Source organism: Dasypus novemcinctus, chromosome 2 (assembly GCF_030445035.2).
Source record: "Dasypus novemcinctus isolate mDasNov1 chromosome 2, mDasNov1.1.hap2, whole genome shotgun sequence".
NCBI classification, from domain to species: domain Eukaryota; kingdom Metazoa; phylum Chordata; class Mammalia; order Cingulata; family Dasypodidae; genus Dasypus; species Dasypus novemcinctus.
In genome coordinates, this window is record NC_080674.1 from 77,712,166 (window position 1) to 77,735,722 (window position 23,557).

Consider the following 23,557-nt stretch of genomic DNA (forward strand, 5'->3'; position numbering starts at 1 on the left):
GGAGAGCTATTATGGGGGTTGGAGCTAGGATGGGGTAAAGACGGTTAGTTCCACTCGCAGTCAACGTGTCCGTGAAATAAGAAGTGCCAGACATAGGCAGTACCTAACTTCGCGAAATACAGAGAAATTAATAAAGAATGTCAAGAATTCTGTCCAAAACGTAAAGGCCCCTTCTCGTGAGAGGGCAACACTTTCTCTACGGTATATACTTTTTAATCCACTATCTCTAAATTACAAACAAAAAAACTTTCAAACTTTTAACTAAATACCAAACTTTCAAAATGGGCCGCAGTTCTCGGCTTGAGGTCCGGCCCTTTGCAGTGAGCAAAGAGTGGCGGGTGGGGGGTGGCCTGGGGACACGGGATCCCGGGCCCCCCCTAACCACATCCTTGACCAAATGTTCTTTGCTATTCAGGAGGGTAATAAAAGGCCGCATGGCCCTGTTCCAAAGACCCCGCCGGGCTGAGTCACTAGAGGAAAAACAACGTCGTTTGGATTCCCCTCCTGGAGGGGCGGGCTGCTGGGGTCGGACGCCGACCCCGCGGGGACTGGGCCCCCGAGCCTCGCTGCTGGGGAGGGCGGCGCACAGCGCGGGGACCGGGCTGCCCGGGTCGCCGAGCCTCGCGGGCAGTGGAATAAACGAGGAGGGCCTCGCGGAAGAGGACCTGAGTGGCGGAGGAAGAACTGGCAAGCGGAGGCCTGCGACCGCCCCCGGGCTCACTCTCGGCTCCCGGGCGCTCTCTCCGCGCCCGCAGGCGCCCGTCCACCCTCGCGCGGCCGGGGCCCGCCCCCGTCGTGCGCCTCTGGACCCAGCTCGGCTGAGGCACGCCGAGCCTCCTCCTCTTGCCCACAGACAGCGACGCTCCGCTCACCCGCGCAGACCCGCTGCTGGACCCAGAGGAAGGAAGGAGGAGAGCGGGGAGAGCGGCCGCCGGGGGCGGGTCCAGCTCCGCCAGCCGCGCCGCCGGCGCAGAGCGCGCGGAGCCTCGGGACAATGGGGCCGCGGCGGCTGCTGCTGCTGGTCGTGACGGGGCTCAGTCTGTGCGGTCCCCTGCTGTCGGTCCGCACCCGGGGCCGCAAGCCAGGTGAGAGCTGCCCGGTTTTCCTCCCTTGCCCACCTCCAGCCCCGCAGCTGGGGGCCTCCGCGGGTACCTTTGCTTGGGACTCAGTGGGTACAGGTTGCGCCTTCTTTTCTAGAGCGCTGCTCCTGGCTGCACCCTCTGCCTCAGTTTCCTCCAGAAACCAAACAGGCATTTGAGGTGAGATCTAGAGTCTTCCCCAGTGATATCTAAGCTCCCCGCCGCGGGCTCAACAGATGCCCCTTTGGATTCGGTTTTGGAGGATGCGAATTGCCTGAGACTGGGTGGCGGTTATGGAAGTGGACGGGACCGGATTTCTCCTGAGAGCCCGCGGTCCCCTGTTTTATTTATTGTCATCGTGTGGCCTGTTTCTTGGATCGCCCAGGAACCCTCCGACTCCCCTAAGAGAGGAGCTCCTGTTGCTCCACCTATAAACGTTTCTTTTTTCTCCCCCTCAGCAATATAAAGTGGAGTAAGGCACCCGCTGAGGTTTTGTTGGAATTTTTTCATTGTACATTTTACAGACGAGGAAAGTGTAGAGAAGAGCCTACCCCCTTGTCACGTGAAGTAGAAAAAGTACCAGTAGCCCCTGGCAGGGGCCTTTACGCAGGAGGTGGCTCCCAGTGCGATAGCGCCGCTGTTGTTCTTGGAAGGTTTTGTTACCTAGAAGCCATTTCTTCCAAGTGAGTTGAGGGGGCCCCTCCCCAGAGCCGGGCTCCCTCAGGAGCTCTTGGATCCCACTGTTAACTCAGTGTCTGATTTCTTCCAAGTTGTTTCCTTTGTTTTACCACACAATATATTTTCCACTAATTGTGTATGTTTTAAATGTCTGGCTACTTAACAAATAAATAAATGTATTTTCCACCACCACTCCCTCAGAAGGGCAGAAATGTTTTCACCCTGTGAAGGCACCGCTTAGAAATTTTGACTTTCTTAATAGTCATAATATTTTATAAGCTTTTAGCTATTTTTTTTTTCGTGCAGAATCAAATTCTAGCTGACTTTCTTGTTTTCCTTGAAATTAAGTGTGCTTTCTGTTGTTTCTCACCAAAAAGTTTTTTAAAAAAGAAATATTTAGTCCCATCAAGATGAAGAGGTAGCAATGACATAGCATTTTCTGCTCTCCGTATTTGCTTTAAGATGTTTGGGGAAAAAAAACTAAAAGACCCAGACAGGAGCCCAATGTTTAGCAGCAAAAAGCCTGCCTGTGAATTATCCATGAGCATTAACTCTTGACAGTGTTTGGGACGATGTGAAGAACTGAGAAATTGTGTGTGGTGGCAGACGTAACTTGCTCAATTTTATATCAGGACATGCTCTTGAGAATACAAAGTTTTGTTTGAGCTTTGGATGTTGGGGATGGACAGTAGGTTTATACAAATGCTGCATCCACTTGAGCCACCCTTTCTCACAATGGCTCCCCAGGAACTATTTGTCCTCCGCTAGGGAGTGAAATTAAAGACTGCTGGTTCCTGCCACGAGTCTTACTTCCTTGTGTAAGGGGTTGACAACAGTGGTGTAACTAGACACACCAAGACCAAGACAGACAACTGAACAAACATTAGCTAATTTATCTACACAGGGTTTTGGGGCCTGGTTGGGAGGGAAAGAAGCTGGGAGAATGAGGAGAGAAAAGGAGCATATGTTAGGCATTGCCTTCCCTGTCAGGCCCTGGGCCAGGAGATGTTTTCACTGAGATTATCTCAGGTCACCCTCTCTGAAAACCTCGTTAAGGTGGGTGCTTACACCCTTTTGGCAATTCTGAGACCAAGGTTCAGCAACAGTTGCATACTAAATAGGGAGAGGGAGCGGGTGGGAACCATCACCCTGGAACCTGCACCCTGCGTGCGGGCAATAAGTGGTGCATTGCCTTTAGAGAGTTTAAAATCACCAGTAAAATGAGCTAAAAATAGGTCTGTTTTTTATTATCATCTTGCATCAGCAGTTCTAAATAATGTCTGTGATAAAAAGTACTCTTCCCCAAGACCACGCCCACTGCCGCCATTCAACACACCTTGATCTGCCACTCCTCAGAGGCAGAGGTGCTTGCCCAGGATCACCATGAGCTGGGCTGGGAGACCCCAGCCTTCAGAAGCCTCGCCCAGGCTGGCTCCTCCCACCCACTGGAGCACTCCCGCAGCTCGGGACTTTTTGTGCCCACTCATTTTGACCTTTCCTGCATTGTCACTTTGTGGGTATCTCATCTCCCCAGCTTAGATTATAAACTTTTATTTACCCCCATGGAGTCTAGAACAATTGTTCACTCACCATGTATGTATTGAGAAATTTGTAAGTTCATTAACCAGTTTGCATTCCTTTGTCAGGGCCAATTTAAATGCAGTGACCTGCCTTCATCAAAGAGGGCCAGTGCCAAGAGCAAGAAGTGGTGTTTATAAATTTAATGAAGGCTAGGGGTCCCTGAGGACTGACTTCTGGCCATTCCAAGTACTGGGTCCTGTCCCTGGGCAGGAGCACAGTTGTGGGGGCTGCAGTGCCTTTGTCAAGAGAGCAGAGGGGGGACACTGAAAAGTAGTGGTTTGGAGAGAAACCAGAAGTACCTATGTAAACAGAGATTTAAAAGGATCGAGAAAGGCCCGTGTGGAGAAAAATCCCTGTAAAGATAAGAGGATAGCAGGTGGTTAAGGAGGCTGTGTAGCAAGGGGGTCGTTACAGGTTACCATACCTGGACAGCTCAAATTTCACATAGTTGGGTTTCGCAGTGGGTAGAGAGGCAAGCTGGTGCCCACATGCTAGAATGAAAGCTCCATGAAGACAGGGAGTTTTGCTTATCTTTGTTTCACTGTTCTCTTCATACCCTCTAGAACAGTAACTGGGGGGACTTAGCAAACATTTCTAGATGACTCACTAAGCACAATGGTAAGATGTGGTCAGAGCCACTTAAAACAAATGCAAGACTGAAGACATTCCATCCCAGGATGCTGACTTTTCAGATGTGAACATGAGAGGGTGGTTGATTATTTGTGAGAAATCTGGGAGAATGGAAGTCTTCCAGAAGACTAGAGATGAACAAGTATCCAGACTTTCAAAGAGGGGGAAGTGGTAAGTTCCAAAAAGTACAGCTGGAGAAGCTTGATGGTGATCCCTCGCAAATTTTTAGAACAAATTAAACAGTAATGAAAGTAGTGATACAAGTAGTTCACATAGATAAACTCATACCAAATTATACCAAACTCACATCATTTCTTCTCAGATAGGATTTCTAGTCAGGGAGGTTGGCAGAAAAGTCATAGAAAGGATATCCTCACTTCCATTTGTATTTGACAGTTTGGTGATCCTAATATGATGGAGAAAAGCAGTACAATTAGGTAGCAGAAAGGCTTCATAGCTACTTGTAGACTACACCCAAAGGATGTTGATTTTTTTATCACTTTCTGAGGAAAAGTTGCTGGAAGAGACTTGATATAGTCCAGGTCCTGCTTTGCCCTTCCATACTGAATCTTATTCCCAAGGGTTTGAGGGAGATCTTAAGTATCTTATTTTTCTAGTTTGCATATATCTGGTTTGAGTCTTGTGTGGACCCCAAAAACTTATGTTCTTAAGCAAAAACATTCCTGTGTATGTAAACCTATTGTATGTGAGACTTTTGTTTAGATTCAGTAAGCGATCTTTTGATTAGATCGCTTTGGATTGGGTTGAATTCAGTTGGGAGCATTTGATTGTGGATTTTACTCTGCCATGTGAAAGAGGACTCCAGGATCACCCACAGCTAAAGAAAGAGAAACCCCAAGAGGCTGAGAGAGAAAGTCTGATGGCTGCAATCAGGAAAGCTCTGGGAGAAAGTGAGCCTGGAGAAGACACAGACCTGCCGCCATTTTGCCTTGCCCCATGGCAAGAGTCCAGGATCAGCACCTTGAGTTGGACATTTTCATAGCCTCAGAACTGTTAGATTTTATCCTAATAAATTCCTATTATAAAAGCCAAGCCATTTCTGGTATTTTGCATTGGCAGCCTTTAGCAAGCTAAAACAACATATAGTGCAAAGTTGGGAGAGATGGCAAAAATGACAAATCATCAAATAACAAAACTGACCAAAAAAGCTCCCCAATACCAAGAAGATGCGCTTTAATTAAAATAGAATTTTAAATCCTTCCCTATTGGGTAAGGCAGACCTGTCTTAACATCTTCATATGAAGGAGACATGAGTTTAGTGTGTGATATTGATGCCCAATAAGATGCTAGTTTAGGCTCCAATGATACCACCCCAATTGAGGGACCTACCCATACCCCATCCCCTATCTCAGTAGAGAAACAACCCCCCTGCATTCCACAGCTCCCCTAAGGGCAAAATCTGTAGCCCATTTGCTTGGTAACCCAGGACTGAGCACTTGGAGGTGTTTAGTAACTATTTATGTAAGGAGTGTGGTGTCCTACTGTTTACTATGCTAACAGTTGATAAGGCCTACAGAGATATAAATAGATCCTTACTCATGAATATGCTAATTAATTGGCCTTCTGGGAGAGATGGTGATCTTAAACCTAAACACAAAACTCAACAGCGATCCTCCCTGAGCAGACCAGAAAGCTCTGTGAAGGATGAAAGTCAAAGTTTTAAATAAACCAGCAAATAATTTTCTGTACCAGTATACCTTTTCTTAAAAATAATGTTCCTTAGTGGCTTTGCCTTTATTTTCACAGGACTTATTGGAATAGTGCTTTCCTGCTTTTTCCACTCTTCCTTCATGTGATGAAACTTATTCTCAGGCGTCCCCAGCCCCTTCCCAGGAATATTCTTCTGCACATATCTCTGGTCATCTCTGCTGGTTTCCTTGTAAATACTAACTTGCAGTTTCTCAGCAGCTGTGAATTTGCTCCTTTTCCAAGCTGCTCTGGAGCACCCTTCCCTGGGCCCTTCCCTCCAGTTGACTTTTGACCTTGTCACCCTCCCAGACTGGCATTCAGCAGCACCTGGGTCACTACCCTCTCTTATTCTGGACAGGTGCTTTCTCTTTCAGGCTCCAACACAACACCCTCTTCTCCTTCAGTGGAACTTCACTTTATTTACTTGCTCATTTTAATTGAGATGAAATTCACCTAACATAAAAGTAACCATTTTAAAGTGTACAATTCAGTGGTATTTAGTGCACTCAACGCGTTGAGCAACCACCACCTCTGTCTAGTTCCAAAACATTTTCATCACCCCAAAATAAAACTCCATACCCATTAGGCACATACTCCCCATTTCTCTGCAACTCCCCACACTTACCTGGCAACCAGCCATATGCTTTTTACTCGGTGGATTTACTATGCTAGGTATTTTTATACGTGGAATCGTACAATGTGTGGCTTTTTGTGTACCTGGGCTCCCCCTTCTTCTGTGGATACTCACAAACACACTCCAGAATTGTCGTTAGAGACCCCAGCCTTGGTTTATTTTTCACAGTGATGTCCCTAGTGAGGAATTCACAGTTTCAACACTAGAAATTTCCGTTGGTTTCCCTATTTCATGGTTTCTTCCATTTTCCTTTTTTCCCTTTCTTGCTTATGCCTAGAACTGTTTTGAGCCTTTTCTCCTCCATTGTTAGACCCTATGTATTACATTTAACTATCATTTTCTCTTCAGTGTCTCTCACACTTTCTTTTTTTTAAATTGTGGAAACATATATACAACATGAATCTTCCCATCTCAGCTTCTCCCAAGCATTCCACTCAGTGGAATTAATCACATGCACAATGTTACAGAACCCTCACCTCCATCCATTATTAGAACTTTCCCTTCACCCCAAACAAAAACCCTACACTTATTTTGCACGAACTCCCCATTGCCCCTGCCCCCCATCCCTGGTAACCTGTACTCTATTTCCTGTCTCTATGACTTTGTACATTCTCTGATATTTTCTTTGTGGTTACCATGGAGCTTAAATATAACATCCTAAATCTATTAACATTCTCCTGTGGCTTGATGCCAACTTAATTTCAATAGCATACATAAACCATTTTCTTATACCCCTCTCTCTTCCCACCTTAATGTAGTTCTTGTCACAAATTATATATTTATATGAGTTCAAAACCACTGATTTATCATTCATTACATTTTATGCATTTGCCTTTTAGATGTAGGAAGAAAAAAATGGAGTTACAAACCAAAAATGCAATAATATTGAAATTTATATTTATCCATGTCCTTATTTTTGCCAAAGATCTTTATTCATTTATGTGGCTTCAGTCAATTGTCTAGTATCCTTTCCTGTCAACCTGCAGAACTCCCTTTAGCAATTCTTGCAGGGTTTCTCTAGTAGTGATGAAGCTCTTCTGCTTTTGTTTATCTGGGCATGTCTTAATCCCTCCCTCATTTTTGAAAGACAGTTTTGCCAGACATAAACTTCTTGGTTGGCAATTCTTTGATTTCAGCACTTTAAATATGTCTTCCCACTGCCTTCTTGCCCCCATGTTTTCTGAGGAGAAATCAGCAGTTAGCTTTATTGAGGGTCCCCTGTATGTAACATGTTGCTTCTCTCTTGTAGTTTACAAAGTCTCTATCTTTGGCAACAGTTGGATTATAACATGGCACAGTGTGGGTCTTTGGGAGTTTCTCCTATCTGGAATTCATCGAGCATCTTAGAGGCATATGTTCATGTCTTTCATTAAATTGGGGATGGTTTCAGCCTTATTTCTTTGAATATTATCCCTACCCCTTTCTCTTTCTGGGGCTCCCACAGAGCATGTATTACTATGCTTGATGATGCCCCACAGTTTCCTCAGGCTCCATTCCCTTTTCTTCATTCTTTCTGCTTCTCAGACAGGAAGATTTCCATTGTCTTAGCTTCAAGTTCTCTGATTCTTTCTTCTATCAGCTCTAATCTATTGTTCAACCCCGCTAGGGAACTTTTCCCCTTTTTTTTCCATATAACAATTTTATTTATAGAGAAATTTCAGATTGCATAAAAGTTACACCAAAAGTATAGGTGGAAGCAGGTGTAGCTTAGTGTTTCAACACCTGCTTCCCATATACAAGGAGAAAAAAAAGTACAGGGAATTTCCATAAACCCCACTCTCTCCCTGTAGCAGTTTGATATTATTGATGAATTCCAAAAAGAAATATTGGATTATGTTTTTAAACTAGTCTTTTCCTCTGGGCATATTAGATTATATTGGATTCAGAGGTTTACTTGATTAAATAACAATCAAGCTTTGGGCCATGTCAGTAGGATGTTGCATTCCTGCCTCTTAGTGGGGAGGGACTACAGAGAAAACAACATGGCAGAAGAGATAGTTGGAGTTTTTGAGCTGGAGCCCAGGAAGTGAACACACAGGTAAAGAACACAGAGGAATAGAAACAGCTCCTTAGACATGGCAGAAGTCCTGGGGGAGAGACAGAGCTGTTTACCTGATAGTGTATAGTTGAATTTGTGGAGAGAGGCAAAGCCTAGAGAGCCTCAAAGTCTACTTTGACCTTGTGGAGCTGACCTTGTGGAGAAAACAGAGGAGCTGAGCCCAGACAGAAGTGGACCCTGGGAAGAGAGGAACCCAGGAAGCCTTAACCCTGGCAGACGTCAGCAGCCATCTTGCTCCAACACATGGCAAAAGACTTTGGTAAGGGAAGTAACTTACGCTTTATGGTCTGGTAACTAACCTTCTAACCCAAATAAATACTCTTTGTAAAAGCCAACAGATTTCTGGTATTTTGCATCAGCACCCTTAGAGTGACTAATAAACTCCCCCTCCCACATATTCCCCCATTAATAACATCTTATATCATTGTGGTACATTTGTTACACTTGAACAAATATTGAAGCTTTGCTACCAACCAGGGACTATAGTTTACATTACAGTTTATACTTTGTACAGTTTTATAGATTTTGACCAAATGTATAATGGCCTGTATCCATCATTGCAGTCCCATGCAGAACAATTCCAGTGCCCTGTGTTCCACCTGTTTATTCCTTCCCCTCCTCATATTACTTCTGGTAACCACTATCTTTATATCAATGTTATAAGCTCTTCCATTATGACAATAATAAGTCTTCTTTGGTCCATGGTTGCATTCACCCTTTGTGTTTGTTCTTTCCTCAATCTTGAGGATTTGGGAGTGATGATGTCCACTCTGCTTCAGATTGAGAAGGGGGTTAGATTTTATGGGGCAGATGGAAGGATCTGTTTTGCTTGCAGTTGTAGATACTCTTTGTTTTTTGGAATGGGGTTTTTCATCATCTTTTTGTTAGTTGCCTTGGGCGAGTACAATGAACTGGAGGGTAAATGTTGGCCACAACTCTGCTGGCATTTCAGGGTTCAACTGGCATATGAACAAACCAAAGATTTAAGTCTCTGGGGCATATATTTAATGGGTATAGTGATAATTGTAGGTTCAAATAAAAGGGGTAGAAGAATCGTGTGTATGGCATGTATAAATGAGTCTAACTCTATGACATTTAGGAAATAGATTATCATATATTCCAAAGTAAGACCCACCAACAGGGTGCTGATTTAGTGGGGTCGTGTGCCTTGCCTAGAATGTCCAGATGTCCTTGAGCCCTCAGGAACACCCCTGTTTCCCTTTTGTTTACTGTGGCAGTTAGTGAGATCTGCCCAGGACATGCACAAGCATAACCTCTGAACGGCCCTCCCAACTCACCTTGAAATCTCTTAGCCATAAAAACTCCTTTGTGGTTAATATCTCCCCCTTTTGGTCAAGATCTTTTTCCAAATGCATCATTGATTGATGGTTTGTATTAATCCCTCTACGCCAGGGAGGCTCATCCCTGGATTCAAATCCCATGTGGGGGGCGGGAGGGGGGGGGCAGGTAATGGATTTATTTGTTGAATTTGGCTTAGAGAGAGGCCACATTTGAATAACAAGGAGGTTTTCAGGAGGTAACTCTTAGGCAATAGGTATTATTAGGCTAGGTTTAAATTTTACAAGAATAAGGTTCATAAGTACAAGCGTTAATATAGGCTTGGGATATTGGTCTGTTTTCTTTTTATTAGGCACTGTCTATGTGTTCTAGAGATTCTTCCCACTCTGTTTGAGAATGTAGCAGGATTCCTCAGGATGGGAGTTTAATATTTGTTGGTTATTATGTGGGTCTCCACTCACTGAGGTAATATCCTATGACAACATGAACACATTCATGTTCCATAGAGGCATGCCCCACTTTGGGAACTCTTAATTTCTGTTACTGTGGTCTTCAGCCCTAGTTTGGTTCCTTTTAACAATTTTTATCTCTCTGTTGATATTCTCTTTGTATTAATCTCTTTTTTTTCCTCATTTCTTTTACTACTTCGTGCATGTTTCCCTTTAGCTCTTTGAGCATATTTAGGATTTTTTTTTTTTAATCTTTTTCTGGAATGTCCCAGGTTGTATCTTCCTCACTGATGTTTTCTAATGCTTTCACTCTCTGCTTCCTGGGCCATCACTTCCTGTTTCTTCATATGTTTTGTAATTTTTGTTGAAACCTGGACACTTTGATACTTTGTGTTATTGCTGGAATTTAGACTCTGAGGTGTCAGTTCCTTAAGCTTGTCTCCAGCTTGTTATGACAGAGCTTTCCTTAAATGACAGGAGAGAAAAGAAAGGAAGAAAAAGAAAAGGAGAAAATAGATACTTTTCACAGTCTTTGCAGATTGACCTGTGTATCAAAGGGGTGCTGAGGCAAAATACCAGAAGCCTGTTGGCTTTTATAAAGGGTATTTATTTGGGGTAGGAGCTTACCGATACTAGGCCATAAAGCATAGGTTACTTCCTCACCAACGTCTGTTTCCACATATTGGCGCAAGATGGCTGCCGACATCTGCCAGGGTTCAGGCTTCCTGGGTTCCTCTGGGCTCAGCGTCTCTGTTTTCTCCACAAGGTCGACTGTAGACTATGAGGCTCTCTAGGCTTTGCCTCTCTCCACAAGTTCAGCTGTAGACTATCGAGTGAATGACTCTGTCTCTACCCAGGGCTCCAGTTTAAGGCTTCAGCATCAAACTCCAACATCAAAACCCCAACAGTAAAAGCCCCCAACTCTGTCCTTTGCCATGCCTTTTATCTGTGAGTCCCCACCAGCCAAGGGGTGGGGACTCAATTCCCTAATGGCGTGGCCCAAACAAAGCCCTAATCATAACTTAACCATGCCCAGGTACAGACCAGATTATAAACATAATCCAATATCTATTTTTGGAATTCATAACTATAACAAACTGCTACAACCTGTGCAGGTGCTCTCCTGCAGAGTTTATCCATACACTAAGTTTAGAGTACAGCTCCAGGCCAAAGTGAAAGGGCCTCCTGGGTTCTTTCTGTGCATGTATCTTATGTTGGGCATGCCTGTATGACCTTAGGAATTCCCCTGCTTCCACAGATACAAATATCCCCTCTTCCTTAGGAAGCAGTTTCTTCCTGGACCCTGGCACTGCACTGTATCAGCCAGCAATCCTTGGCCCCAGGAAGCCACTTGGCTATCCTCCCACAGTGTTTTACAGGAAAGCTCCGTGAGCTGCCTTCTACACGCAGGACAAGCTGTGGTTCGTGAGTCCCTCAGGCCACCACATAGATTGGACCAGAAATACATGCCCCCAGTGTGTACACAAGGCTTACTCTGCTCCTCTGAAACTGGACCAAGGAGCCACACCGGCAGCACAGGCCACCTCTGCCCTGAGCTGATAAGGGGATGAGGAAGAGGCCATCCATGGCGCCAAGAGAATCCTGCTGCTTTCAAGTGGCCTTTTAAAAAAAATTTTTTTGACTTGGTGCTCACCTTATTACTGAAATCCTTTTTAACTCTTATGGAGATTTGAGAAAGAAGTTTCTTGCCAGGTTTTGCCCATTTTTCATAGCTTTTTGGGGATGCAGACCCCTGAAGCTTCTTACTCTACCATATTGATTGAAGTGGGTGTGAATTTGGTTTCCGTGTTAGCTTGCTGTCATCTTGTAAAGAGGAATGTTCCAAGGACATGGGGCATAGGAACTGTAACTTTTGGTGGAGAATAATCCTGGAGGAATGGAGAAAGTGGGAGAAACAGTAGTTCCCAGGGAGGCCTGCTAGCATGCCTAACCCCACATCAGGCTATGCCTCCAGGGAGGCTCTAGGTGAGGGCCGGCACACTTCCATTAGGCTCCCTTTGTGCCCCCTCTGGCTTTGGGTATGCCTGCATTTACGTTTTCTGATTGTCTTTGCACTTCCTTATAACTTCCCTTCCTCCAGTTTTCTCGGCTCTTTGCTTTCCTAGGCTTCTCGCAGAGTCTCTGCTCCTAGGTGTGGGTGGGGCCGAGGCCCCCTTTCCTACTGGCAGCCTCCTCCTGACCCGGCAGTCAGCATTTACCTCCTTCTACCTTTTGGTGTTTCGGCAGCAGAGATTACTGCCCTTGTTTCTTCTCTGTCTAAAACAGTGTTTTAGAATTTCTTTTTTCTCTTTTATTTTTGCCTGTCGTAAAGGTCTAGGTCATTGGTGTGTATTTGTATGAAGCCAAGGTCAGCAGAACTTCAGAATTCCCAAATGACAGCTGGGGGCGTTGTCTCCTTAAGTATATATTCACCTTCCGATATAATAGCTGCTATAGCTAAACGGATGGGCAGATTCATTTGTTTTGTGAAATGCAAACAGGGAAAAATGGAACTCATTTCGAAGATTGTGAATCACAAGTTTTTAAAGAGACAGGGTAGTTCTCAAGGTATAAGCTTTAGAGCTGACCAGATATGGGTTTAATCCTGGCTCCTTTGCTTACTACTTGAAAGACTTCAGATTAGTTAGCCACTCCCTGCCTCTAGGTTGTCATTTAGAAATTGGGGGTTATAAGGTTTATCTAAGAAAAATGTTCAGGTTAAATGAGATAAGGTAAAAGAAGTAGGTGGCAAATAATAATGCTCAAATTTGGTTTTTTCATGTATCAACTCCTCCCTATTCCAGAGAAAACTTTAAGGTGTTAGTATCAAATGAGCTACCTAAATACAAAACTATGCTCAGGCAAACATTGAAGAATTCTTCTTCTTCCACAACTAAGAGAAAACAAAAACAAAAGCGCTTGCCCTTAGTTTCTAGTGGTGAGTAAATATGCATAAAATGTTTATTTTGCTTCTTTTCTTCTTTTTACTTTTCATTATGGAAATTTTCAAATGTATACAAAAAATGAATAGCAGTATAATTATCCCCAGACTCATCCTCCAGCTTCAACATTAACATCTGACCAATCTTGTTTTATCTATGCTCTACCTTCCCCATCCCCCAGCTAGATAATTTTAAAGCAAATCCCAGACATCATATCATTTTATCCATAAAAATGTCGGTATAGGTGGCGGACTTGGCCCAGTGGTTAGGGCGTCCGTCTACCACATGGGAGGTCCGCGGTTCAAACCCCGGGCCTCCGTGACCCGTGTGGAGCTGGCCCACACGCAGTGCTGTTGCGTGCAAGGAGTGCCCTGCCACGCGGGGGTGTCCCCCGCGTAGGGGAGCGCCACACACAAGGAGTGCACCCCGTAAGGAGAGCTGCCCAGCGCGAAAGAAAGTGCAGCCTGCCCAGGAATGGTGCCACACACACGGAGAGCTGACACAACAAGATGACTCAACAAAAAGAAACACAGATTCCCGTGCAGCTGACAACAACAGGGAAGTGAACAAAGAAGACGCAGCAAATAGACACAGAGAACAGACAACGGGGGCGGGGGGGGGCGAGGAAAGGAGAGAGAAATAAATTAATTTTTTACAAAATGTCGGTATATAGCATTGGAGCTAAGAACTCTTCTTTTCACATAACCACAATACCATCATAACTCCTAAAAACTTTTTAACAATTCCTAAATGTCAGCTAATAGTCAGTGTTCAGGTTTCCCTGATTGCCTCATGAATACCTTTTAAGAGTTTTGTTCAAATCAGGGCCAGACAAGGTCCACCACAACATTTGGCTGATATGTCTCTTAAATCTCTTTTAATGTGTAACCATTTCCTTGTCATGCTTTTTATTATTGTTGTTTGTCAAAGAAACGGAGCCATTTGCTTACAGACTTTCCTACCTACTGGCTGTGACTGACTGCATCTCACAGGGCTGTTCAGCATCCCTGTCTGTCCTCTTCGTTTTCTCCAGTGTGGTGAGAACATCTAGAGCAGGGCATCTTAACCTTTTTTGTTCCATGGACCCCTTTGCCAGTCAAGTGCACTGAATACTACTGTTATTTATTTATTGCATACATTCATAAGTGAAGTAAATGATAGATTTGAGTTAAAGGGCAGAGAAAATAAAGATAATAAGTTGATTTCTTTTCAATTCAAACGCACAGACCCCCTGTACCAGTGGTTAAGAACCCCTGATCTAGAGGCTTGATAAGATAGATGCAGGTTCAGTTCGTTGAAAGAGGTGGCAGTGTACTTCCTATTACCACACAATCAAGCTTGTCTGCCTTGATTACACAGTAGATTCAGGTGTTGGCAGCTTGATCTATCATTGTTTCCTCGTTCACTAACTAGAATTATTTTACAGAGAACAGCTTTACCTCATTTATAGAGTACAGCTTTACCTCATTGACTACTTGGTTTCCCTGAAGTTTCATAGGAAAGAAAAACAGTAAATGCTTGAATCTTGCCTTTATTTAACAGTTTTCAGAATGAATGCCCTAATTTCCACCAAACGTGACCATAATGCTTTATTTTCCTTCGCATCTCATTTTGAACTCATGGATTTTAACATATATGAAATGTTTCCATTCATTGCAGTTATTATTCTTTGATTATCAAATTGTCACATCTTTGCCCAGCGAGAACCCCTTTAGTTTGAAACATTGAGCCTTTTTGACCTGACCTGATTTTCATTAAAGATGTTCCAAGCTCCAGCTTGTGCATTACCTGTCCCAGATCTGGGACCGGGCATTTCTTTGAGGAACTCTGGTTCTTTCCATTGGAAAATGGTGTGCATTTGAATTGGAGAGAGTAGAACACTCCAATAATGCTACTGTTTTCCACTTGACAGTTAGTAACTTTTCTATTGTTTTCCCATCTTTTTCTTTTTTTTTTCTCTTTTGCCTGTGGTGTTTTTTCACTTACGGAGAAGTTCAAATGCCTGTGGTGTTTTTTCACTTACGGAGAAGTTCAAAACTATCCTGCTCTGTGTGGGATTGTGAGCACGGTCCTGGGACTTCTGCTTTGTTCATTCCAGAAAAGCATGAACCCCGTAGCGCAGATCCCTGAGTCAGACCTGAGGCTGGCTTGTCATGGGAAGCTGGCTTGTCGTGGGAAGCTGGCGCGTCACAAATCCACGATCGAATGGGACCTGGAGAAATCATCTCATCACCCCTCTGCTTCCAGGCCAGGTCTCATGAAAATCAGAAAAAGTGTTGTCTCACTCACTAATTTTTAACATCCCCAGTTAGAGAATCTGTATTTAAGTTAAATTTAGTAATACACTATACTTAATAACAAAATGACTGTAGAACCATTTAGGAAAACAAGGTAAGTGAACTGTAGCAAGAATTATGAGAACTGATTTTAGGTCCTGAGCTAGTTTTTCGGTGAAACTACAGCTTGACAACAAAACACAGATGAGTCATGAGAGCTTTTGGCAGGCTGACAGGCCATTTCTTCTTGACCTGTGCACTGTGCTCCGACAAAGGAAAAGAAAGATACTCAAACTCGAATTGCAGCCTAAGGGGCTCGAGCTAGTTGGATATATCTAGTCACCTTGCATTGGTTTTGCTCTTTCTTTAATGATGCTGTATACTTTTTAAAAATACATTTTTCTGACTTCCTTTAATTTCACAAAAAACAGACTTTCTTGCCACTATCGTGGCAAGAAAAAGTAACACCTTGGGCAGTGTTATTTAATCAAGGGATTATGCATTATTCCCGGGATCCAGCCTATCAAAATGTCATGTTTCCATGGGTATCATGTTTCTGTTACAAACACAGGACTACTGGAGAAAACCTAATCAAGGAAGATTTTTTTTAATCGTTATTGTCAAAGTGCTAAACAGTAGTGCCTAATAAGTTTTATTTCAACACTTAACAATAGTATCTAAGAAACTAATGATAGTGTCTAAGTTTTCAAATAGTACCACTACTCTAGGTAATGTCTTGTTTCATATATATATGTGACATGTGTGACAAAATCCCTTAATATGACCAGGTTTCCCTAGATTGACATTTTAAGGACATATGTCACTGTGAAATTAAAGTACTGGAATCTATTCATTCTTTTCCTTCAGCTCGCATGCATTGTTTATAGCCTTGAGTAGCCTCATATCCCAGCTGTCGGTACCAGTGCCAGGCCTCCGGATGACTGGGTCAAGGTGAACACAGCAAGTTAGATGCATGACAGAGGGAACAAAGGAATGCTTCCAGAAAGGGGTGTGAACTTGAAATTTGATTTACACCTCTGAACACCAAGGCTATATACTTTACAACCTGTTCCTGCCCTTTTATGCTGAAAATTTATATTAATAGATTTATTTATATTAAAAAATAGAAGGGAAGAAGAGCCTAGATTCCATTTAATTTAAAATAATTGTGAATGGACAAATGACTGAGTCTAAAAGCAACATGAAAGTGGGAGGGCAACAATAATAACTTCGTATCTTGTATTAATTTTCATAGTTTATTAAGTGACTATTTGTTCTATTTCACTTGGGATACTCCCAGCTGCCAGATTCTGTAGGCCGAAGAGGTATTCTTTGAATGCCATTTTAATGATTCTGAGACTGAGTTTAGGGAGGTTAAGTGACTCCTGGCAGAGCCAATATTAGAAGGCAAATCTTTCAGAGCTAATTTATGGCGCACCTGCCACATGCAGGAAATTGCGCTGGAGATTTGGAGGTAAACAGAACAGTTTTTCCCCATACATTCAGTGTTCAAGCTGTCCACCAAAGTCTAGGTCAAGTCTACGTCCGAATTTACATTGGAATTTTTTTTTTAAAGATTTATTTATTTATTTAATTCCCCCCCTCCCCTGGTTGTCTATTCTCGGTGTCTATTTGCTGCGTCTTGTTTCTTTGTCCGCTTCTGTTGTCATCAGCGGCACGGGAAATGTGGGCGGCGCCATTCCTGGGCAGGCTGCACTTTATTTTCGCGCTGGGTGGCTCTCCTTATGGGGGCGCACTCCTTGCACGTGGGGCGGCACTCCTTGTGCGCATCAGCACTGCGCATGGGCCAGCTCCACACGGGTCAAGGAGGCCCGGGGTTTGAACCGTGGACCTCCCATGTGGTAGACAGACGCCCTAACCCCTGGGCCAAGTCTGTTTCCCTACATTGGAATTTGGTACTCTCCCTGTCTGCCTCTGTCCTTTCCAGGATTCACTCCTCATTTTTCAGTGATTTGGTTACCCTGAATTCTGTCCTCTGGTCAAGAAACACTGGATTTTCTGAGTTTTAGTCAGCCTGTGTAGCACCAGCTTTGGCTTTCTCTCAGGCGAAAAGCTACTGAAAACAGGAAACTAACCTAGGTGCCATCCCTTCTTCAGAGAATCATCTCCCCTCCCCATCCCCACCTCACCCCGTGAGCCTCGGTGCCGTCAGGTTTTTTTGTGGGGTTGTTACACTTGTGTGTGCGTATATGTGTGTGTTTGTTTTTAGTGAAGAGTTTGTAGTTTTTATTTATGGTTGGTTGGTATTGTAGGACCTCACAAAGCCATACCAGAAGCAAAACTATCTCCTTTATCGGATTATGCCTCTCTGTGTAAGTTTTTGTTCGCAGAAAGGGTTCCATGGTTGAAAACAACACCAAAAGTTTGAAAACATAGTGCATTTGTCTACTTTCCTGCCTATTTTAAAATTCTCAGACATAGCTTCTAAAACGACTGAGTCTAAAAGCAACATGAAAGTGAGGGGAAGGATAATAATTTCTTACCTTGTATTTTTCATAGTTTACAAAGTGACTATTTGTCCTGTTTCACTTGTGATGCTCCCAGCTGTCCGTTCTTTGTTGTGAACACTTCTAGTTATAGAGACCTCATTCGTTTTTGACTCTGGTTTCTCTCCTCCATCCTCAGTTTCCTAAGGCCTAACAGAAAGGCTGCTTGTCCATGTCTTCTCAATGGCAGGATTTTACCTGAGCTTCTTGGAAGGAAAAGCTGGTTGAATTCCAGCTGCCAAGTGTTGTTCTTCTTTGATGAACATTTCAAATGGATCTTTTTGGTGGAAGAGAGTGATTAAAGGAAGAAATTTGAAACTGAACCTTTCTTTTGGCATCAGATTGATACTCAAAAGAACCAGGCTGGACTGGCATCTGCCTTGATGTATGTGGTATTCTAGAATGAGCTAAAGAATACCATCAGCCTGGCACGAGTGACCCAGAACATCTGTTCCACTGAACTTCCGAGGAAGGAGACAGGATAATGCTGAAGTGGTAGATGGTAAGGACCCACATATAGCAAGAGATTTGGAATATTCTACTGTGTATCCCAGTAGAAAGAATACCTGAAGATAGTAGAGAAGAATTACTGTCCCATGACAATTGGATAACAGCCATGGAACTGGGAGTCCTGGCTCTTAATCTGAATTTGCCTCCAGCTTCATAACCTTTAAGAAGTTCTCTCAACTCTATGTGTACTTTTCCATTAGGAGAGACGGGTTTCACAGGATGGTTGCAGACTAACAGAAATAACAGGCACATGAAGGAAAATGGCAGCAAGAGAAGTCATTTGGACAACTATTTCCCAGATAAGCTGGGAGTAATTTGTTTATATCAATGGTAGCTTGTCTAAAAAGAAATTATTCCTTTTTTTTCTTCTTGTCAGGTACTCAGCCTTTCCTGACATCTGCAGGGTAAACTCACTGTGAGGAGCAGAGTTTTAAAGTTGTGGCTGGGAAGCAGATGTGCCTTCTGCCTACCATATGGGAGGACCCAGGTTCAATCCCTGGCGCCTCCTGGTGAAAAAGAAGAGAAAGTGTGCCTGCACGGCAAGCCACTGCCCACATGAGTGTCTGGGTGTGAGCAGTGCCCGCATAAGTGAGTCACACAGCAAGATGATGACATATCAGAAGAGAGACAAGGGGAGAGTCAAGGTGAAGTGCAGCAGAAACCAGGAACTGAGGTAGCTCAGTTGACAGGGAACCTCTCTCCACATCAGTGGTCTCCAGAATTGAATCCTGGTGAATCCTAGAGGAGAAAAAATGAGAAGAGAAGACAAAAAGAGAAATAGATACAGAAAGTCACACAGCAAATGGACACAGCAAAAACAGCAGGGTGGGGGAGGGGGAGGGAGGAAATAAATAAAATCTTTTTAAAAAGTTGCTTGTGTCAAAACAAAACATTGTTCAATATTTTGGGTTGGCTCATTCTCTGATAAAATCTGTAATCCATTTGCACAGCACATGCTCTTTACCACCCACTCTCCTAATAAAAAAAAAAGAAAAGAAAAATGTACTTTCTGCATGTCTCTTGCCTTCTCAAATCATTCATTTTTAAAATTTTATTTTTCAGAATCACAAGCAGAAAATGCTACCGTGGGACCCCGGTCATTTTTACTCAGGAATTCCGTTGACGAATTTGAACCAATTCCGAGTGGGGAGTCCGAGGAAAAAAACGAAAGCTGGTTACCTGAAGACAGATTAACCTCCACTAATCAAACCAATCATCTTCAAAAACAATCACCTGGTTTCATCTCAAGAGATGCCTCTGGATATCTAACAAGCCGTTGGTTGACTGTCTTCATCCCCTCTGTTTATACAGGAGTATTTATAGTAAGCCTTCCTCTAAACATCATGGCCATCATCGTGTTCCTCTTGAAAATGAAGATCAAGAAGCCAGCTGTGGTGTACATGTTACATCTGGCCATGGCAGATGTGCTGTTTGTGACCGGGCTCCCCTTTAAAATCAGCTATTACTTTTCCGGAAGTGATTGGAAATTTGGATCTGAAATGTGTCGCTTCATCACGGCAGCATTTTACTGTAACATGTACGCCTCCATCATGCTCATGACAGTCATAAGCATTGACCGGTTTCTGGCTGTGGTGTATCCCATCCAGTCCCTGTCCTGGCGCACTCTGGGCAGGGCTTCCTTCATTTGTCTGGCCATTTGGGCAGTGGCCATTGTGGGGGTGGTACCTCTTCTCCTCAAAGAGCAAACCATCTGGGTCCCAGAACTCAACATAACCACCTGTCACGATGTGCTTAATGAGACCCTGCTCGAAGGCTATTATGCACATTACTTCTCAGCCTTCTCTGCTGTCTTCTTTTTTGTGCCACTGGTTATTTCCACGGTCTGTTATGTGTGTATCATAAGATGTCTTAGTTCCTCCAAAGTTGCCAACCGGAACAAGAAGTCTCGGGCTCTCTTCTTATCAGCTGCTGTTTTCTGCATTTTTGTCATTTGCTTTGGACCCACAAATGTTCTTTTGATTATGCATTACTCATTCCTTTCTCGTAATTCCAGCACAGAGGCTGCCTACTTTGCCTACCTCCTCTGTGTTTGTGTCAGCAGCATAAGCTGTTGCATTGACCCCTTGGTTTATTATTATGCTTCCTCTGAGTGCCAGAGGTACCTCTACAGTGTCTTATGCTGCAAAGAAAGTTCTGATCCCTGCAGTTACAACAGCAGTGGTCAGCTGATGGCAAGTAAAATGGATACCTGCTCTAGTAACTTAAATAATAGCATTTACAAAAAGCTGTTAACGTAGAAAAGTGGACTGTTGTCAGGTTAAAAAGAAAGGCTAAAAAAGTAAATAACCTGAGGTTTCTGTTAAACCTTGTCAAAGTATTTACTTCACCACCTTAAACAACAAATGTATGACTTGTGTGCTTCTTTCTTAGGTGAGACATAGAGCATATATATAATTACAGGAAAAGATAACAGAAATGGAAGACAGTGATATTCAGAGGGAGTATTGCCAAGGATACAGGAATAGCTATTTTTTATATAGTTAGGTGATTTATTATATATAAATGTATATTATTTGCAGTGCATTATGAATAAGCATTTTGAAAAGTCCTTTTATCCCAGAAATTGTGAAAATAACCTCTGATTTAATATGCACAGTCTAGGTTAGTAGAGTTTAATGCTGAACAGCTGAAGATGCCCATCAGTAGTGCCAGTTTTGTAGTTTAGGTATATACAACATTTGCAAAAAAACTGCATTTTGAAATTGTTTGACAGCAATGTTTAAGTTATTAATGGATAAGCCTTAGTACTATCTATGTGTAGAAAGAGTTCTAGTGTTTTTCATTCTGAACATATGAAAGTTTGAATTCTTAAAATTATAAAACAAATGGAAACACCCCCCTTTTGACATGGATAGCAATTTTAAGGGTTTAAACCCTTTGTATGTAAACCAAGAATGAGCATAAGTCCAGCTAGTGACATTTGGTCGACCACCAAAGGAACCCACCCCCAGGATCTGCACTTGTTCACATGGCTAACTCTGATGGAGGACACCAAGCAGTGACATGTGACAGGGTCATTTCAGATGCAGGTTGGCCAGAACCCTCCAGCCTAGGATGCTGGCAGTTGCAGCTGAGCATCCCAGAGAGCAGGGATATCAGGGCCCCCACATTCATTCCATCCTCTGAACATTTCCCCAGGAATGGCTGGAAACTCATAACGCTTCTCAGAAACTGGCAAAAATGAATGTGATACCCTAGGAAGTGGCAAATATAAAAGGAAGTGGCAAATATAAATGAATGTGATACCCTAGGAAGTGGCAAATTTTAAGAAGGAGGGTTCACTTCAGTAATTATCCTGCAAGGCTGGTTCTCATTTAGAAACAGGAGCAAACATGAACACCTACTCAATTCTGTGGGCACTCTCGTGCTGGGGATATAGAGTTGAGTAAGATTTAACACATACCATCAAGAAAACCACATTATCTATGGGAATCCTGTATTTTATGCATGATCTGTAAACACACTTCTCTAATTTAAAAAAACCAACAGTATAACATAGAGCTAGTTTTCAAAAGATACATGATAATAAGTGATATATGAATAATAAGTGTTGTCATAAGTGTTCTTAACCAGTGTCACCAAGCATGTTTCATAGGAGCAAGGCCTGTCAGTTAAAAAACTGACCAGTTTGGGTTAATTCTTCCTGTTGAGATGAAAACATAATGTAATACAGGAAGTGTATTTTTTAAAATAATTCCTTCAATCAACATAAATTGGATACTTTATAAATATTTTGTTTAATAAATTAATCAGTTTGGTTTTTTTTTTTAAGAATCAATTATGTCAGTCTGGTTAGAAATAACAGGAGAAAATGGAATTGACTTTGAAATCAGGCAAAATTTTTCTATGTTTCTACTATTTTTTCTCAAAAGTTAATGAGATGACTTATGAAAACATGTTTAGCCCCTTGAGTGTCAAGGACAGAAAATTGTCACTAATTTCACAAATACTTGTAAAATTAGGTTGAAATGTATTTTTCTATATATGAAAAAATGTCATTTTAAACAAAACAAAGAAAAAAATGGAAAGTTGCAAGGCAAATGTTTACTTATTTAAAAGAGCAAACTATTTCCAAATACCATAGAGTGATTTACATAAAAGTAATATAACTAATGTCAGTAGAAACTAGCACTGATATATTAATTTAATTACTATATTCATTTTAAATCAGTGAGGATTTACTGACATTGCTTATTCTGTCGGTTTATGTTAAATTACCTCTGACTTAATATGACTCATTGTACTATAAGTCTGTACTTTTTAAATGTCACTGTTTTCATGCTTTCTCTCTTTAAATTTTATGTAACCTATATTAATAAACTTGAAAGTGTGCTTTGTATCTTTTTGGAATAAACTATTTATCTTCCAGGGCTCTGGTGCACTTGGAAGGTTTAACTGAAGAGCACCTAATGAAGAGGTGATTTTGAGGTGTGGGCAGGGCCAAGGGAACTCTCAAGGGATGACGACACACCCCAGAGACTAGCAATAGCTGGAACCCATGGCTACCCCTAGACTCAAAGGGGCCAGGGTGGAATGGGAGAGGAGAAATCCCCTGACGCCCTCCCTTTCGCCACTGATCTCTCGTGCATGCCTCCCAGTACTCCTGATCTTGACAAAACCCAGAGGTCAAGGGAACCTGGGTGATGTAGCCCAGGTCTGCTTCTTAGATCATGGAGAATGGCTATGGAAGGACAAATGGCGATGGAAAAACATTCTACCAAAGGCATTGGGCAGTTAGCTTTCTGTGTCTTTGTTTTTGTTTGGGTTTTTTGTTTTTGTTTTTTTAAAGATTTATTTATTTCTCTCCCCTTCCCCCCATTGCTCACTCTGTCTAGTCACTGTGTGTTCTTCTGCATCCATTTGCATTATCCAGCAGCACTGGGAAACTGCATCTTTTTTTGTTGTTGTTGCATCATCTTGCTGCATCAGCTCTCCATGTGCCCAGCTCTCCTGGGCGGGCTGTGCTTTTTTCATGTGGGGCAGCTCTCCTTGCAGGGCGCCCTGCATGGCAGGGCACTCCTTGTGCGTGGCAGTACTGCGCATGGGCCAGCTCGCCACACAGGTCAGGAGGTCCTGGGGATCGAACCCTGAACCCTCCATGTGGTAGACGACACTCTTATCAGTTGAGCCACAGCCGCTTCCCTTGTTTTTGTTTTGGTAACCTGTGTTCAGACTCCTGGGT

General features: G+C 42.9%; 1 protein-coding gene across 1 annotated transcript; it reads left to right on the forward strand.

Annotated features, from left to right (window-relative positions):
• The first annotated feature begins 452 nt into the window (after positions 1 to 452).
• Positions 453 to 22,714, forward strand: F2R (coagulation factor II thrombin receptor). Its single transcript, XM_004466548.4, has 2 exons — positions 453 to 1,085; positions 19,417 to 22,714. Exons 1-2 carry the CDS (start codon positions 995 to 997, stop codon positions 20,610 to 20,612), a joined length of 1,287 nt encoding a protein of 428 aa, XP_004466605.1. The 5' UTR covers positions 453 to 994; the 3' UTR covers positions 20,613 to 22,714.
• Positions 22,715 to 23,557: the final 843 nt, after the last annotated feature.